General features: G+C 37.5%; 3 protein-coding genes across 4 annotated transcripts; all 3 read left to right on the forward strand.

Annotated features, from left to right (window-relative positions):
* Positions 1–394: 394 nt before the first annotated feature.
* LOC144571606 (uncharacterized) lies at positions 395–3,120 on the forward strand. Its single transcript, XM_078320955.1, has 2 exons — positions 395–2,442; positions 2,546–3,120. Exons 1-2 carry the CDS (start codon positions 528–530, stop codon positions 3,019–3,021), a joined length of 2,391 nt encoding a protein of 796 aa, XP_078177081.1. The 5' UTR covers positions 395–527; the 3' UTR covers positions 3,022–3,120.
* A 606-nt stretch (positions 3,121–3,726) lies between these two features.
* LOC144571607 (MDIS1-interacting receptor like kinase 1-like) lies at positions 3,727–4,523 on the forward strand. Its single transcript, XM_078320956.1, has 2 exons — positions 3,727–3,920; positions 4,021–4,523. Exons 1-2 carry the CDS (start codon positions 3,743–3,745, stop codon positions 4,494–4,496), a joined length of 654 nt encoding a protein of 217 aa, XP_078177082.1. The 5' UTR covers positions 3,727–3,742; the 3' UTR covers positions 4,497–4,523.
* A 7,590-nt stretch (positions 4,524–12,113) lies between these two features.
* Positions 12,114–15,374, forward strand: LOC144571850 (initiator tRNA phosphoribosyl transferase family protein). 2 transcript variants are annotated; one of them, XM_078321233.1, is made up of 7 exons: positions 12,114–12,529; positions 13,226–13,365; positions 13,596–14,241; positions 14,330–14,433; positions 14,525–14,633; positions 14,768–14,827; positions 15,003–15,374. In XM_078321233.1, exons 1-7 carry the CDS (start codon positions 12,235–12,237, stop codon positions 15,170–15,172), a joined length of 1,524 nt encoding a protein of 507 aa, XP_078177359.1. In that variant the 5' UTR covers positions 12,114–12,234; the 3' UTR covers positions 15,173–15,374. The 2 variants fall into 2 exon arrangements, with proteins under 2 accessions (XP_078177359.1, XP_078177361.1); XM_078321235.1 differs by having other exon boundaries at positions 12,177–12,529; positions 13,231–13,365.
* Positions 15,375–16,206: the final 832 nt, after the last annotated feature.

A 16,206-nucleotide genomic window follows, 5' to 3' on the forward strand; every position in this document is an offset into this window, starting at 1 on the left:
CAGAAATCAACCTCGTAAACCAAAACCTAAACAAACCAATCCCTGATTCCATATGCCTTTTGAAGAACCTCTCTCGCCTTGACCTCTCCAACAACGAACTTCTCAGCACCTTCCCCGAGTTCCTCTACAATTGCTCTTCCCTACAATACTTAAATATATCCCAGAACTACTTTGTTGGCGTTCTTCCGTCAGACATAGATAAGTTGCTTTCTTCTATTACTTATCTTGATCTGTCAGGAAATAATTTCACCGGCGATATACCGGCTTCCATTGGTCGTTTACTGGGATTAAAGGAGCTCGCCTTGGATAATAACAATTTTAATGGTACCTATCCACGAGAGATTGCAAATTTGTTCAACTTAGAGTACTTCACTCTTGCCTGGAATCCTTTCCTTCCGACCCAGATACCACATGACTTTGGCAACTTGACTAGACTCAAATATTTATTCACGGCACATACAAACACAATCGGTGAAATTCCGATTACACTGTCAAATCTTACTGAGCTTGAGCACTTGGATTTGGCGATGAACCAAATAAATGGTTCTATACCCAGTTGGATTTGGTCCCTAGAGAAACTGAATAGCCTATACTTGTACTCAAATGAACTCACAGGGATCAGTTTCACGGGTCCTATTCGTTGCCTTGGTTTATCTGAACTAGATTTGTCAGAAAACAAACTGACAGGTTCAATACCTGATAGGTTTGGTGTTTTCAAAAATCTGTCGATACTTTTCTTGTACTACAATTTTCTTAGCGGCGAAATACCAACAAGCATTGGGTTTCTGCCAAAGCTAATTGACATTCGCTTGTTTAATAACAACCTTACTGGAGTATTACCCGAAAGTTTAGGGAACTATTCGAGACTTTGGAATCTCGAAGTATTTGATAACAGACTATCGGGTCAATTGCCACCTCATCTTTGCTCAGGGAATACTCTTGAGTCAATATCGATGTCAAATAACAATTTTACTGGTGAGATACCGGCATCCCTTGCAGATTGCTACACGCTAAATAACATCCAATTGTACAAAAATAGATTTTCTGGAGAGTTTCCATCAAAAATTTGGTCAAACGCTAATCTTACTACGATGATGATCCAGGACAACGAGTTCACTGGTATACTCCCTAAAAAGCTGCCCCAGAACCTCACTCGGCTTGAAATATATAATAATCATTTTACAGGTGAAATTCCATCCTTTCCTAACCAACTTCAAGTTTTTAAGGCATCAAACAACTTATTAAATGGCAAACTCCCATCAACATTTACGAACTTTCCACAATTAACTGAGCTGTCCCTTGGCAACAACCAGATTACAGGTTCCATTCCATATAAAATTTTGGATTTAGGCTTCCTGACAGTACTCAATCTTAGCCACAACCAACTCTTCAATTCAATCCCTCCAACAATAGGGCTTCTCCAGATGCTAACTACCCTTGACCTTTCTGAAAACTACCTCTCCGGATCAATACCTGTAGAGCTCGTTAATCTGACGCTTGTGTTCCTAAACGTATCAGTGAACCAACTAACAGGCATGGTTCCCAGTGCTTTCAATGTAGAGCCATATGCTCAGAGCTTTCTGTCAAATCCTGGTCTCTGCACATCAGCCAAAAATGTGCTTGATCTCCCCTTGTGTAACAAATCAGGCAATGCACCTAATTCCCCTGATGAACCCAACTATTCCCATGATATGGACATCCTGAACCGATCTAAGAGACTCTCGAAGGTGGCTATTGCATTCGTGGTTGTTGGATGTGCTGCTTTCATAGGAACAGCTTTCAGTGGCCTTTTCATAGCAAGAAAATATCGTAAAATGATAAAGGATTACCTTGATCATGAATCATGGAAGCTAACTCCCTTCTCGTCTTTGGATTTCACGGAGTTCGACGTCCTCAATGGGCTTGCAGAGGAGAACCTGATTGGGCGTGGTGGTTCGGGGACAGTTTATAAGATCAACCTCAGAAACTCCACCCATGGAACTTTAGCTGTTAAAAAGATATGGAGTGGTCAAAGACCAGAAGCAAAGCTAGAGAAGCAATTTCAAGCGGAGGTCCAAATCCTTGGAACTATGAGGCATGTCAACATTGTGAAATTATTGTGTTGCATTGCAGGCACACAAACTAAGTTAGTGGTGTATGAGTACATGGAAAACAGCAGCTTAGATCGGTGGCTTCACGGGAGGGGGAGGATGAGTAAATGGATGCCGTTGGATTGGCAGACGAGGCTACAAATTGCTGTTGGTGCAGCAAGAGGATTGTGCCACATGCACCATGATTGTTCTCCTCCTGTCGTGCACAGAGATGTCAAGTCCAGTAATATCTTGCTTGATCCACAGTTCAAAGCTAAAATTGCTGATTTTGGGCTGGCTCGTGTGTTACTTAAGGCTGGTGAGCCTGAGACTGTTTCAGCAATAGCAGGTTCTTACGGATATATGGCCCCGGGTAAGATCTCTCTCTTTCACAATTTTAACATGCCAACCTTAATTCTCCCAAGTTCTAATGTAATATGAATCTCTCTCTTTCTTTTTTTTCTTTTTTTTTGTAGAATGTGAATACCTAAGAAAAATAAATCAGAAGGTAGATGTGTACAGCTTTGGTGTGGTCCTTCTGGAGCTGACGACCGGTAGAAGAGCCAGTGGAGGAGATGAAGAGCACCCCTTCTTGGCAGATTGGGCTTGGCACCGTTTTCAAGAGAGAGATAGATTGATTGATGCCATAGATAAGCATATACGTGATCCAATTTATATGGATCAAGTAGCTCAGGTGTTCAGATTAGGTTTGGTTTGCACAGCGAAGTTGCCGCCATCAAGACCGTCGATGAAAGAGGTGCTGAGGTGCTTGATTCACTGTGAAGGAAAGAACCCACAGGAATATCCTCTACGCGGTGAATATGAGGTGGCGCGTCTTTTCCGGGAGGAAAAGAAAAGTGGAGAAAGAGAATTGGAAACGGTTACAATGGCTGGAGAAGACGGGGAGACTGTTGATTTTTCTGTGCATATAGTTCCAATTTCAAAACGGTAAATAAGCAACTAAGCTTTATTTTGTATATTTTTTACATGGGCTTGACTGTACTATTAAATATCTAATTCATTAATTTGTATTTGTACCTTGTACGAGTTTTGATAGTTAAGAAACAGTTGCAGCTTTTAAGCCCCAAAGGGGCTGCTGTATTGGGCTATTTCAGGTTATATTGTTTTAGTTAAGAAATATGTATTGAAGAAAAATATTAAAGTTTTAACAATTTCCTAAAATAAATTTTCTATTTTGAAAATTTGAGGGAATTGATAATTTATTTTTTTCAAAATGCTTAATTAGTATAGAAGAGCATGAAAAAAATATTAGTTTTAAGAATTAAATTATCTAACGTAACATACCTACTATTTTAATTTCTCTTCTTCTTGGTCGCACCTTGTCAGGTGCTAAGTGGTATGGACCGTATGGTTTCCCTATTTAACTGTGCAATTTATTAGCTATTGAATAATAAGATAACAGCCCGTTCCTTGTAAAAGAACCGGGCCTCAAATCAAATCCCTGGGAGAAAAAAGAGCCCAAAAGTTGCTGGGCTTGCAATTAACAATGAAAAACGAATCAGGCTTCATTCCTGTTGCATTTGCTAATGCACTATGAACGCAAGCAACGGTAGCTTGTCAAACGTGATACACGAGTCCGGATCCTCCGAACTCAAACTTTGAGTTTAGATCCGGATTGTTGATCAGAACCTAAACCAAGTGGATTGTGCCACATGCACCATGATTGCTCACCTCCTGTTGTGCACAGAGATGTCAAGTCCAGTAATATCTTGCTTGATCCACAGTTCAAAGCTAAAATTGCTGATTTTGGGTTGGCTCGTGTGTTACTTAAGGCTGGTGAGCCTGAGACTGTTTCAGCAATAGCAGGTTCTTACGGATACATGGCCCCAGGTAAGATCTCTCTCTTTCATGATTTTAACATGCCAACCTTAATTCTCCCAAATTCTAATATAATATGAATCTCCTCTTCTTCTTTTTCTCTCTTTTGTAGAATGTGAATACCTACGAAAAATAAATCAGAAGGTAGATGTGTACAGCTTTGGTGTGGTCCTTCTGGAGCTGACGACGGGTAGAAGAGCCAATGGAGGAGATGAAGAGCACCCCTTCTTGGCAGATTGGGCTTGGCACCGTTTTCAAGAGAGAGATAGATTGATTGATGCCATTGATGAGCATTTACACGATCCAATTTATACAGATCAAGTAGCTCAGGTGTTCAGATTAGGTTTGGTTTGCACAGCAAAGTTGCCACCATCAAGACCATCGATGAAAGAGGTGCTGAGGTGCTTGGTTCACTGTGAAAAAAAGAACCCGCAGGGATATGCTCTACGTGGCGAATATGAGGTGGCGCGTCTTTTGCGGGAGCAAAAGAAAAGTGGAGAAGGAGAATTGGAAGTGGTTACAATAGTTGGAGAAGGCGAGGAGACTGTTGATTTTTCTGTGCATGTTGTTCCAGTTTCAAAACGTTAAATAAGGAAACTAAGCTTTATTTATTTACATGGGCTTGGCTGCTCAGGAAATCTATGCCAGACAAAGATGGAAGGTGGGGCACTCAGCCGAATATAGCAAGCTGGAGCAGAATTTTTATTTATTGCCTTGTATGTTATTGTAAAATATATAAATAAATCTTTAGAAAGGGAATGAAGTAATATGGCAGATTGTTGCCTGATTACTAATCTCCTCATCTATATTAGTATACCAGAATTCTCATGCAATATATACAAAATATTCGATTAAAATAAAAGAAGGGAGGGAGGTTTGGGGAGTCTTGTGTTCTTTTGATGCTTACTTTAATTCTCTAAAATTAATCATGGTATCAGAGCTTAGTTCAATCTTGGGAGGCATCAGAGGTTCCTTCATACGATACAACTTCTAAAAACTCTCTCTAATCTTCCTTTCCAAAACCTAAAAAATCTTTTCTCTTGTAACCAGAAAACAAAAAACAGAACCATGTCTGAAGAAATCTCAGAAGCAGCGAAAACCACCGCACTTCTAGAAAAACTGACCCAACTCTTAACCTTACAACAGAATCAAATCATCTCTCTACAGCAACCACAAACAATCACCTTACCTGCTGCAACAGTAACCGAGGCCCCAATACACCCAAATCCAATCTCCACAAAGTTAGATGACACAAACTATACCCTTTGGTCACAAGCAGTGAGGCTATATGTGAAAGGTCGTGACAAAATGAAACATATCACCGGCAACCCTTCTCCACCACTACCGACTGATCCACTGTTTCAGAGGTGGGATATGGATGATGCAGTAGTCAAAGGGTGGCTAATTAACTCCTTAGAACCAAAATTACATAACACGTTCATTCGGTATCCAACTGCAAAAGAAGTGTGGGACGCAATTGCCACGACATTTTATGATGGAAACGACAAGGCCCAGGTGTACAATCTGAACAAGAGAGTAACTCGACTTAAACAGTCGGGTAAAACTGTAGAGGAGTACTACCATGAACTCCAAGGATTATGGCGTGAGATTGACTATCGTCGTCCCAACCCTATGGTTCATGCTGAAGATATCTCGAAGTTCAATGAGTTTGTTCAAGAATCTCGGGTCTATATTTTCCTAGATGGCTTAGATGACCGGCTAGACAACGTGAGAGCTGTCATCCTGCAGATGGCATCCTTCCCTTCGGTAGAACAAGCATATGCAATAGTCCGGAGAGAGACTTCACGGCAAGGGGTTATGCTGAAAGGAGAAGAAGGTATAGGCATCTCCATGGCCATGATGTCACAAGGATACAAGCGCTTTGAGGTAAATTCTGGTTTGAATAAATATCAGTATAAACAAGACAAGGCTAAACTGAAATGCAGTCACTGTGGTGGAATGGGACACGTGAAAGAAGGATGCTTCAAACTTATTGGATATCCTGAGTGGTACCATGAGAAGAGGATGAAGCAACAAGGAGAAAAGGCGAAGGGAAAGGCAAATTTGGCAGCAACCAGTCCGAGCCCAAATCTGAACATTTCTGGCGGATTGAACTCCAACCAGACGAGCCAGCAGAAAACAGGGCCGAACTGGGCAGAACCGAGCCTTGTTCTACCAGCGCACCAAGGCAGCAATCAGCAGGAGGCTGCATCTGGTTCGGGTCAGGTGCATCTGATTCGAGCAGAAAATTATGGCAATGCAGGTTTTGTTTCAGAAACAAAAACAACAGGTAAACAAGCGGGTCAAGGTATGAACTTATCATCTGAAAAATATTTAAATGATTGGGTCATTGATTCTGGGGCAACTAACCACATGACTTTTTCAAAAAATGATTTAATAAACTTGAGAAAACCTATACGATATGGGATTTTAAATGCTAATGGAATGGAATATCCAGTGGAAAGCACAGGAGATGTGCATCTGTCAAATTCCCTTAGTCTTAATAATGCACTGTTGGTGTCATCCTTGTCTACTAAACTCCTATCCGTTGGTCAGTTAACCGAGGAATTAAATTGTGTGGTTCTTATGTTTCCTAATTATTGTGTATTTCAGGATATCCTCACGAAGGAGATCATTGGCCATGGTATTAAGAAAGATCGTTTGTATCATTTAGAAGATTTGAAAGTTGGAAAAGCAAATGTAGCAATTGGGGGCTCAAGTTCAGAGAAACTGATCTGGATGTGGCACAGACGGTTAGGACATCCCTCTTTCGGCTATATGGAAAAATTGTTACCCTCTTTTTTTTCTGGTTTTAAAAATTCTATGTTCTCTTGTGAAACTTGCATAAAAGCAAAAGGCCATCGTGCTTCGTATCCAACTAGTAGTAATAAAAGTATTGCTCATTTTGATCTTATTCATTCTGATGTTTGGGGACCATCCCCGGTAACTTCAATGTGTGGGTATAAATGGTTTGTTCTATTTATTGATGATTGTACTCGAATGACTTGGGCATATTTATTGAAAAAAAAGGATGAAGTGTCTGAGGTTTTTAAAGGATTTTACAATATGATACAGAACCAATATGGCAAAGGAATTAAATTTTTTAGAAGTGATAATGGGGGTGAACTTGTGAATGGGGTTCTTAGAGAATTTTTTGGTGAAAAGGGAATAATTCATGAGACGTCCTGTGTCGGAACACCACAACAGAACGGGGTAGCTGAGAGGAAAAATAGACATATACTTGAAACAGCAAGGGCTTTGTTGTTTGAATATAAAGTGCCGAACATTTTTTGGGATAGTGCTGTTAGTATGGCTGTCTATGTGATTAACCGGTTACCCACAAAAGCAAATAACTTTCAAACTCCACTAAAAACTCTTCAAAACTTTGTTGCAATACCTTCGGTCCAAAGCTTACCTCCAAAAATATTCGGGTGTGTTACCTTTGTCCATATTTTAAAACACCAAAGATCTAAAATAGAGCCTCATGCAATTAAATGTGTGTTCTTAGGTATTGGGTTACATAAAAAGGGCTACAAGTGCTATGACCCGGTTGAGAAAAAATGGTATGTTACCATGGACGTGACATTTCTTGAAACTGAACCTTTTTATCCTACATATTCGCCTCAGGGGGAGAGTGTGAATGAGAGCGAATATTCTGAGCAGGTTATGCATACTTTACAATATTCAAACCCGAACCATAATCCAAACCTGATCAGTCCATTAGCCACTGAACAACCTGAACCTGATCAAATTAACCATAGACCAAACCTGATCAGTCCAAACCCGGTCGGGTCTGATGAACAGTATCTGGTCGGGTCTGATCCAAATCAACAGATCGGGTCTGATTCAACTTGGGTCGGGTCTGATTCGGGTCCACAGGTTATGCAGGAGATTGAGTTTGATCCGAATATGCAACAAAAGGTGTTTAAACGAGGAGAGAGTAGACGAGTGTGGATAAATACAGCCGAAGAAATGATACAAATGGACCAAATACCACAAGGGCCGGGATCTCCTGAGGATCATCCACAGGTAAGTACCTCTAACTATACTCTACCACCAAGAAAAAATAGAGGAAAACCACCAAATCGGTATGTTCCGGAAGATGGATCAAGTGTTGTGACTAAATACCCAATAGCAAATTATGTGAGTACAAAAAATTTGGTTCAGCCTTTGAAAGACTTTAGTGAAAAAATGTTGTCTCTAGAAGTACCAAAAAATGTGGAAGAAGCCTTAAAAGATCCTAAATGGGTACAAGCCATGGACTTAGAAATGGAAGCATTAAACAAAAATAGAACTTGGTCCTTAGTAGAATTACCAAAAGGGAAAAAACCAGTTGGGTGTAAATGGGTTTATACAATAAAGTTTGGTGCAAATGGTGAAGTTGAGAGATATAAAGCAAGATTAGTTGCAAAGGGCTTCACACAAACCTATGGTATTGACTTTCAGGAAACCTTCTCTCCAGTTGCTAAACTTAATACTATTCGAGTTTTGTTATCCCTTGCAGCAAATCTAGATTGGCCGTTACATCAATTTGATGTAAATAATGCTTTCTTACATGGCAACTTAAAGGAGGAAATCTACATGGATCCACCTCCCGGGTATGTAAACATGGGACATCGACCGGTAGTGTGCCAGTTGCATAAGGCACTGTATGGTCTCAAACAGTCACCTCGAGCATGGTTTGGTCGATTCTGTAATGCTATGAAAAATTACGAGTTTGAACAGAGTGATTCTGATCACACTCTATTCTTTAAGAAAAGGCAAGGGAAACTAACTGTGTTGATAATATATGTGGATGATATGATAATTACAGGTGATGACAGGGACGAAATAAAGAGACTTGAGGAGAGACTCTCAAGAGAGTTTGAAATGAAGAACTTAGGAGGACTTAAGTACTTTCTTGGTATTGAGGTAATGAGGTCAAAACAAGGTATTACTCTCTCTCAAAGAAAATATATTCTCGATTTACTAGCAGAGGTTGGGATGCTTGATTGCAAGCCAGCGGACACGCCATTAGTCCAAAATCTTAAGCTGGGAGAACATCTAGATCAAGTACCCGCAAACAGAGAAAGATATCAAAGGCTAGTAGGGAAGTTAATATATCTATCACATACTAGACCGGACATTGCTTATGTAGTAAGCCTGGTAAGTCAGTTTATGCATAATCCAAGTGAAGAACACATGGAGACTGTCATGAGAATAATAAGGTATTTGAAGGGAACTCCAGGGAAAGGAATTCAATTCCTAAGGAATGGACATTTAGATGTGATGGGATATACAGATGCTGACTGGGCAGGGAATGTTACTGACAGAAGGTCAACATCTGGATATTTTACTTTCGTAGGAGGGAACCTGGTTACTTGGAGAAGTAAGAAGCAGAACACTGTTGCTCTGTCAAGTGCTGAATCCGAACTAAAAGGGGTGGTTAAAGGAATTTGTGAACTCATGTGGCTCAAGAAGCTAATGACAGAACTTGGTTTCCCACCTAATAAAGAGATGGACTTATTTTGTGACAACAAGGCAGCAATTGATATCTCACACAACCCAGTTCAACATGATCGAACCAAACATGTTGGGGTTAACATACATTATCTCCGTGAAAACATCGAAGCAAAGATAATCCGACTGATATATGTGAAGTCAGAAGAACAACTTGCAGACATTCTCACTAAGGCAACCTCGAGCAAGATATTCCATGGCATACTAAGCAAGTTGGCCATGACAGATCTGTACATACCAACTTGAGGGGGAGTGTTGGAGTGCCACAGGAAATCTATGCCAGACAAAGATGGAAGGTGGGGCACTCAGCCAAATATAGCAAGCTGGAGCAGAATTTTTATTTTTTGCCTTGTATCTTATTGTAAAATATATAAATAAATCTTTAGAAAGGGAATGAAGTAATATGGCAGATTGTTGCCTGATTACTAATCTCCTCATCTATATTAGTATACCAGAATTCTCATGTAATATATACAAAATATTCGATAAAATAAAAGAAGGGAGGGAGGTTTGGGGAGTCTTGTGTTCTTTTGATGCTTACTTTAATTCTCTAAAATTAATCAGTTTGATGGGTATCTAAATCGTTCAATATTGCATTAAGATGTGTGTCATCAGTTCAATCTCCGCTTACCAGAGTGCTTCCGTTAATGTACCATCAGCATGTGAAGGGAAATTAACCCATTCTCCTCTCTTTTGTTGCTCCACCTGCTCTCTCCCTCCCACCCCCGATCTCTTCTTCCTCTCTCACGCTCTCTACCTCCTGCTCACAATCGCTTCTTCCTCCCTCACGCTTTCTCCCTCCCACTCTTAGTTTCTTCTTTCTTCTGGGTATGTCTCTCTCCTAGGTTGATTAAACTTCCTGATATCCAAACTCAATGGTTAAACTTTTACATAGAAGTAGTAGAATATTTACCACTAGATGAACTCAAACCAAAATTAGCATCATTTTGAAGTGGAATAAACTTTTCAAAGATAGGACGATAATATGCATCAAGTTCTGCAATTGTTACAAAGCATGCATTGTATGGTAGGATCAAATTCTAGATACAGTCAGTAACTATACTTTTTAACAGAAAGCTCAGTCGCTTAGAAAAAAATGCAGGTATAAAAAATTAGAGGCTTTCTTCGTTCATAAGTCATAAAGATGCATCCTCTAGTTAGTTCAGCGAGTTCAAGTTCCTGTATTTCCTTTTGAATGTATAGGAAATGGTGAAATAATATCAGAGACAGGGATGCTGCATTTTAGGTTGTGAACAAAGGAACAATAAAGGATAATAAAATGAGAAATACTATCAATGTTACCTAGGTCACAGAATGCTGACCGAATTTTTTATAAATATGAAAAAAAAAATTTAAAAATTAACCAAAGTTGCACCGGATTTCAAAATTTATTCAAACCGCAAAAAAAAAATTGTAGTAATTTAGTCTAAAATCACAAAAAAAAAAATTAAGGTTTCAATTTTTTTTTTCATTTTTCAGATTTTTTTTATTTAAATAGAAATATTTATAATTTATTTCTTTTTTGTTTTGAAATATTAGAAATATTTAATATATTTATTTGAAAATAGATGGAATACTATATAATATGATTTATTAGAAAGACTACTACAAATAACTCGGATCAATATTTTTCATGCCGGATTTTTTGCGGTTGTAAGAAAAATTAATATATTTCTTTGTGTTATTGGAAAAAAAAATGTGTAGATTCTCAATTATTGATCCTGATTCAAAAGTCATTTCTAAGTAAATACATAAAATATTGTCATCCTTCTAGTACATTTAATTTCTAAAAAGTTGTATCTATTTTTGAAAAAAAAAAAAATTTAAGTTATTTAATGATTGTTATTAAAAATAATTCTCATAATATATACAACTTTTTATAAATTAAATGTACTAAAAGGATCACAATATTTTTTCTATTACCTAGAAGTGACTTTTAAACCGGGACCAATAACTCAGAATCCAAGCATTTTTATTTTTTTTTCAATAACATAAAAAGAAATATATTAATTTTTCTTACAGCTGCAAAAAATCAAACATGAAAAATGTTGATCCGGATTATTTGTAGTAGTTTCTCTAATAAATCAACTTATATAGTATTCCATCTATTTTTAAAGAAATATATTAAATATTTATAATATTTCAAATCAAAAAATAAATAAATTATTAATATTTCTATTTAAATAAATAAAATCTAAAAATTGAAAAAAAAAATTGAAACCGGAAATTTTTTTTTAAATAAAAAAATTGAAACCGGAATTTTTTTTTTGAATTTTTGCGGTTTGTTTTTTTTAAATCTCTGGTTTTGGAATTCTAAAACCGCAAAAAAAATTTGCTTTTTTTTTAACAGCTGGTTTTTTAATTTCAAAACCGCATTTTTTTTGGAGTTTTAGATGAATTTCTGCAAAAAAAAAAAAAAAAAAAATTGTTGTTTCGGTAGATTTTGAAATTTAATTATTATTTTTGGATATTTATAAAAAATTCGGGAATGCTGAAGACGCTGAAGTAGACATATCTCTGCAGTAACATATAGAATTACCAGAACGTCTGCTGGGAACATAAGGTTTGATCGTAACTAATATAACAAGTCAATAAACTATTTAAGGGGAATTTACTAATACAGGTCTGGAAATGGACTCAAAGTAAATTTGTGTCGGCTGCCGTTTGATAAAAATAAAAATTCGTTTCAAATTAGATTATTTTTTTAAGAGAACTTTCATCTAATCTAAACCGTTAGTTTTAATCGAACGGGTTATCTTTCCGATTTGTGCTTTCTTCGTCCTCCCCTCCAAAGGTTCAAGCCAAATCGCGTAGAATTCCCTTAACAATGGAGTTCTCCGATGACATGCTAAATCTAAGCATAAACAAAGCGGCGAGAAAGATAAAGAAGAGGGAAACCTCCTCTCTCTACAACTCCTTGCGCTCTATCTACGAGGACTCGGCGTTCGTAGCTGAGATCAGAGGCTTATGGCCCGACCTCCCGCTTGTCGCCAACCTCCGCTGCGGCCTCTGGTACGCGCCGCGCTTTGATGGAACGTGTTACTTCAAATCGACGGATGGCCACCAGAACAACTGGTCCTTCAGCACCGCTCGTCTCAATCTCCATCTCGCTATTCTCTCTGGTTTGTCCTCACACTGGATGTTTCCTGTATTGGCATTATTTTAAGATAAACCATTGAATGTTTATTGCATTTTACCAAAATTTACTGACCTTTTTTGGGGTTGGTTTTGCCTAAAACGCTAAAACTGTGCTCCATGTTTCACTCTGATCACTCAACTTTGGTATTTTATTTAGGGTGGTTTTACTGCTGTTGAAGATTCAACTTACCTGCAAATTACAAATTTAATTTGATCCACTCTATTTAAGACCAAAACATAGGTTTTTTATTAATAAAAAAATTGCACAAATCATTTAGTTGAATAGATCAAAATTGTTTTGACAATCAATTCATAGCTCATTGGTTATTTGAATTTTAAATTAAATGGTAAACTTTTTTTTTGGGACCAAGCTGTAAGTTCAGTAATAGTGGGAGAATAAATTAAAGTTGAGCGGAGAAATTGGAACTCTTGTGTAGTTGGGTGACCTCCTTGGTAGAATATTCTACAAAGACCCCTCTTTTCGCATAACTACAAGTACTTGGTATTTTCTCTTCAAGTTAATTATCTCATTTCCATTTAAGAATTGTTAACCCTCCACCATGACTATAAACCCCAGTAGCTTCCAGAGTTTTAACATTTTACATGATTTTTAATTGAACTTTGATGAAAAATGAAACATCTTTAATGCAATGTTTCAAATGAAACCTCTTTTGTGGTAGGGCAGAGAGGAGGGTGTATTATAGTGGATTCCACGAGGAAAGGGAAGAGATTTCCTGATAGTATGTCTAAGACTATTCCCATTTGGTGTTGTGTTTTGAATCGAGGTATTTACAATCATCTGCAGCGGGAAGGCCAATCAGTAAGCTTTCTGTTCTTACCTTCAGAATTGTTTTGCATGTTCCACTTTAAACTTACAAGAAGCTGTTCATTAGTATGGAACTGACACTAGCCATACTACATGTATTCTGTAATAGCTCCCCTCTACACGTTTAAATTGGCTTAAATTTTTTAACCTTGTTGAGTTTGATCCTAGAATATTTGGTTTTTGATTAAAAATTTAAACTTGCTGCGTTAATTTCCATTTGGCAGACAAATTCTGATTGGGACACTTCATTGCACCTCCCTTTGTGGATCCCACAAACAGAAAAGGCTTCCATCGAATCTCGTTTGCCCCAATGGATTGACCAATTCAAGTCTTGTGGAGCTGACATATCTTCCCTTGTGCATTATCTGAAAAAGCCCTTGCGTCCTTTGTGGATTTCCCAAAACACCCTTATATGGCTAAATGAAGTCCCCTCATACCAGTCCTGGGATTTCACACCTGTTATATTGATCTCAGCATCAGGTCAAGATGGGCTAGTGAAACAATTGGTACAGGCTGAGTTCAGCTGGCGGTACATACCTGGTGCAGGAGATGATGAAGAGAGCTGGGCCCGTGGCCTGACGCCAGATTTATTCTGGAAAAATGCATTTACTATTGTTGATTCTGGGCCCGAGGCTTGTAATAGAATGGTGTCTGAGATTGTAGAGAAAGATAGAGTGTATCGTGCACAGAGAGGTGAATATTTTCCTCAAGTGAAGGTTTGTGTGACAAAATCCATGCCAGCTGAGGAATTAGGTATTCGAGTTAACGATTCCTCAGAGGTTTATCTTAAAAATGAGACTAATTTGGCTGATGGGAAAGGTGTATTTTGGATTGGTTCAACCTGTGTTGCTGTGGCGTCAATTTTAGATGGTGTGCCTATGTTTAAGATGATTTTTTATTATACATGGCATAATTAATAACTTGTGAGATTTTTCTAACTTCTTGTTTTCCTTCTCAGTTTCAGATAAGTCAGTTGATTTTGATTGTATTTTGAACTGTGATGCTGGCGCAAAGATCTCAATTAATGTATCATCTGATGGTTACCTTAATTTACCGATAATGGTATGTCATGAGTAATATTTGTTGCATTAAAGTTGTATGTTTTATTCAGTCATAATTAATATAAAGTACATTTTGCTTCTTTTGTGGGCAGAGTTCAAAGATAGACCGGTTTTCCCTATATAGAAGTCTTCCTTCTGCTGTCAACTTTGCAAAATCACATTTACTGGGAGGAAAGAGGATGTTGATTTGTTGTCAAAGTGGTACGTTGAACTGTATTGTTGAGTTACTTTCTGTGGTTGATATTAGTTACTTTTTGTGTTTGATTTGGACATATGATGTCTATGTCTCTCTATTCAGTTGCATAGATACTTGAATGTGATATGTAAATGTGCAGGAGAAGATATCAGTATATGTGTTTGTCTTGCCATATTGACTTGCTTGTTTGATGAATCAGGTATTTCTTCCCTTGCTCTTTCACAATAGTTCAAATTAAATATATTTTTATAGATCCTTTCACATAACCAACAGAGAACTTAGTTTAATGATATATCAAAGACAGCATATTGTTTTTATTGTGTCTCATTTACTGAAGAAGACAAATTCAACAACTCTTTCTTTTTCTGTGTCAGGGAATTTTGATGGTGGTGAGTCATTCAAACAGAAAAGTATAACAAAATGGGAGATGAGGAAGAGGCTAGTATTTATTTGTAATTTTGCAATAAATGCACGACCCTCTAGAGGAAATCTAAAACAGGTTTTTGGATTTCTTACAAGCGAGGAAATTGCGTTGACGGATTAGCTAATTTAGCTGGCATATTGTTGTAGTGTTTTTCTTACAAGTGAGGAAATTCCAATATTTTTGTCCTTTCTTTGTCTGCAACTTTCTTTTATTTATTTACTTATTTATGAAACTGATTTAATGGTTTCAAATTCAAATGGCATTGTAAACCCTCATCATAATAGCCCTAAACTGCAAAGTCATGATGGGACCATGCCTCTAATGTTGTCTTCCTCCAAATTTCTCCATGCTTGGTATTGTCTCTAGGGACGCGCCATTAACTACTGAACCTGCTGTTGTTAACAGTTGTATGTTGAGTCAATTCCAGCAAGGTACTTCAATTGGATCAGTGATTGATTTATATATTTTGTTGTAAAATGATTGGTTATTCAATATTGCAAGTTAGTAATCTAAATAATGCCACCATCAAGGAGTGCCATACTATATAACCAGTTCGTGCCACATGGTACGTAGCAGATGGTACATAATAACCCACATTTGAAATCCGACTTGGTTGCTGTGATATTTGATTACATCTGAAGCTTGCTTTATGAGTTTAGTTTCTGTACTGATCTTGTGGCATGTAATGTTGGCCAGCTTATTTGATCTGGTATTTATTTATTATGTAGATCTTAAACAAGTATCCCGTACATATTGAAGTTAACTTTTTAGTCATATTATACTGGCAAGGAACTTTTCCTTTTTAAGGCAGACACAATCTCTAAGCTAATTCTTATTAGAGGAGGGTTCAAATGCCTCCATGTTTTTGTGTCTCCATCATTTTCAAAGTTCAAACAGTCGATCCGAACCGCTCAACCTAACCTCCATACAAAAATACTGTTTTTAGATGGTTTAGATTTACTGATTTTGTACCTATCTAATAGTAAAAAAATTTCTAAAAATATAAAATTTGGTCACCAAACATATTTTAGTATGGAGGTTAGATTGAGCAGTTTGAATCGACTGTTTGAACTTTGAAAATGATGAAGAGAGATGAAGACATAATGGAGGCATTTGAACCCTCCTCTTCTTATTATTACCCTTCTGAAATTTCA

This window comes from Carex rostrata, chromosome 19 (assembly GCF_964058835.1).
Source record: "Carex rostrata chromosome 19, lpCarRost1.2, whole genome shotgun sequence".
NCBI lineage: Eukaryota > Viridiplantae > Streptophyta > Magnoliopsida > Poales > Cyperaceae > Carex > Carex rostrata.

What these genes read in the sequence shown, in the direction of transcription:
- LOC144571850 (XM_078321233.1), top strand. Translation starts at nt 12,235, where the DNA reads ATGGAGTTCTCCGATGACATGCTAAATCTAAGCATAAACAAAGCGGCG. An exon ending in GTTGATTTGTTGTCAAAGTG is followed by an intron (nt 14,634 to 14,767) that starts GTACGTTGAACT and finishes GTAAATGTGCAG; the next exon opens with GAGAAGATATCAGTATATGT. An exon ending in TTGCTTGTTTGATGAATCAG is followed by an intron (nt 14,828 to 15,002) that starts GTATTTCTTCCC and finishes TTTCTGTGTCAG; the next exon opens with GGAATTTTGATGGTGGTGAG.
- LOC144571607 (XM_078320956.1), top strand. Translation starts at nt 3,743, where the DNA reads ATGCACCATGATTGCTCACCTCCTGTTGTGCACAGAGATGTCAAGTCC. An exon ending in TTACGGATACATGGCCCCAG is followed by an intron (nt 3,921 to 4,020) that starts GTAAGATCTCTC and finishes TCTCTTTTGTAG; the next exon opens with AATGTGAATACCTACGAAAA.
- LOC144571606 (XM_078320955.1), top strand. Translation starts at nt 528, where the DNA reads ATGAACCAAATAAATGGTTCTATACCCAGTTGGATTTGGTCCCTAGAG. An exon ending in TTACGGATATATGGCCCCGG is followed by an intron (nt 2,443 to 2,545) that starts GTAAGATCTCTC and finishes TTTTTTTTGTAG; the next exon opens with AATGTGAATACCTAAGAAAA.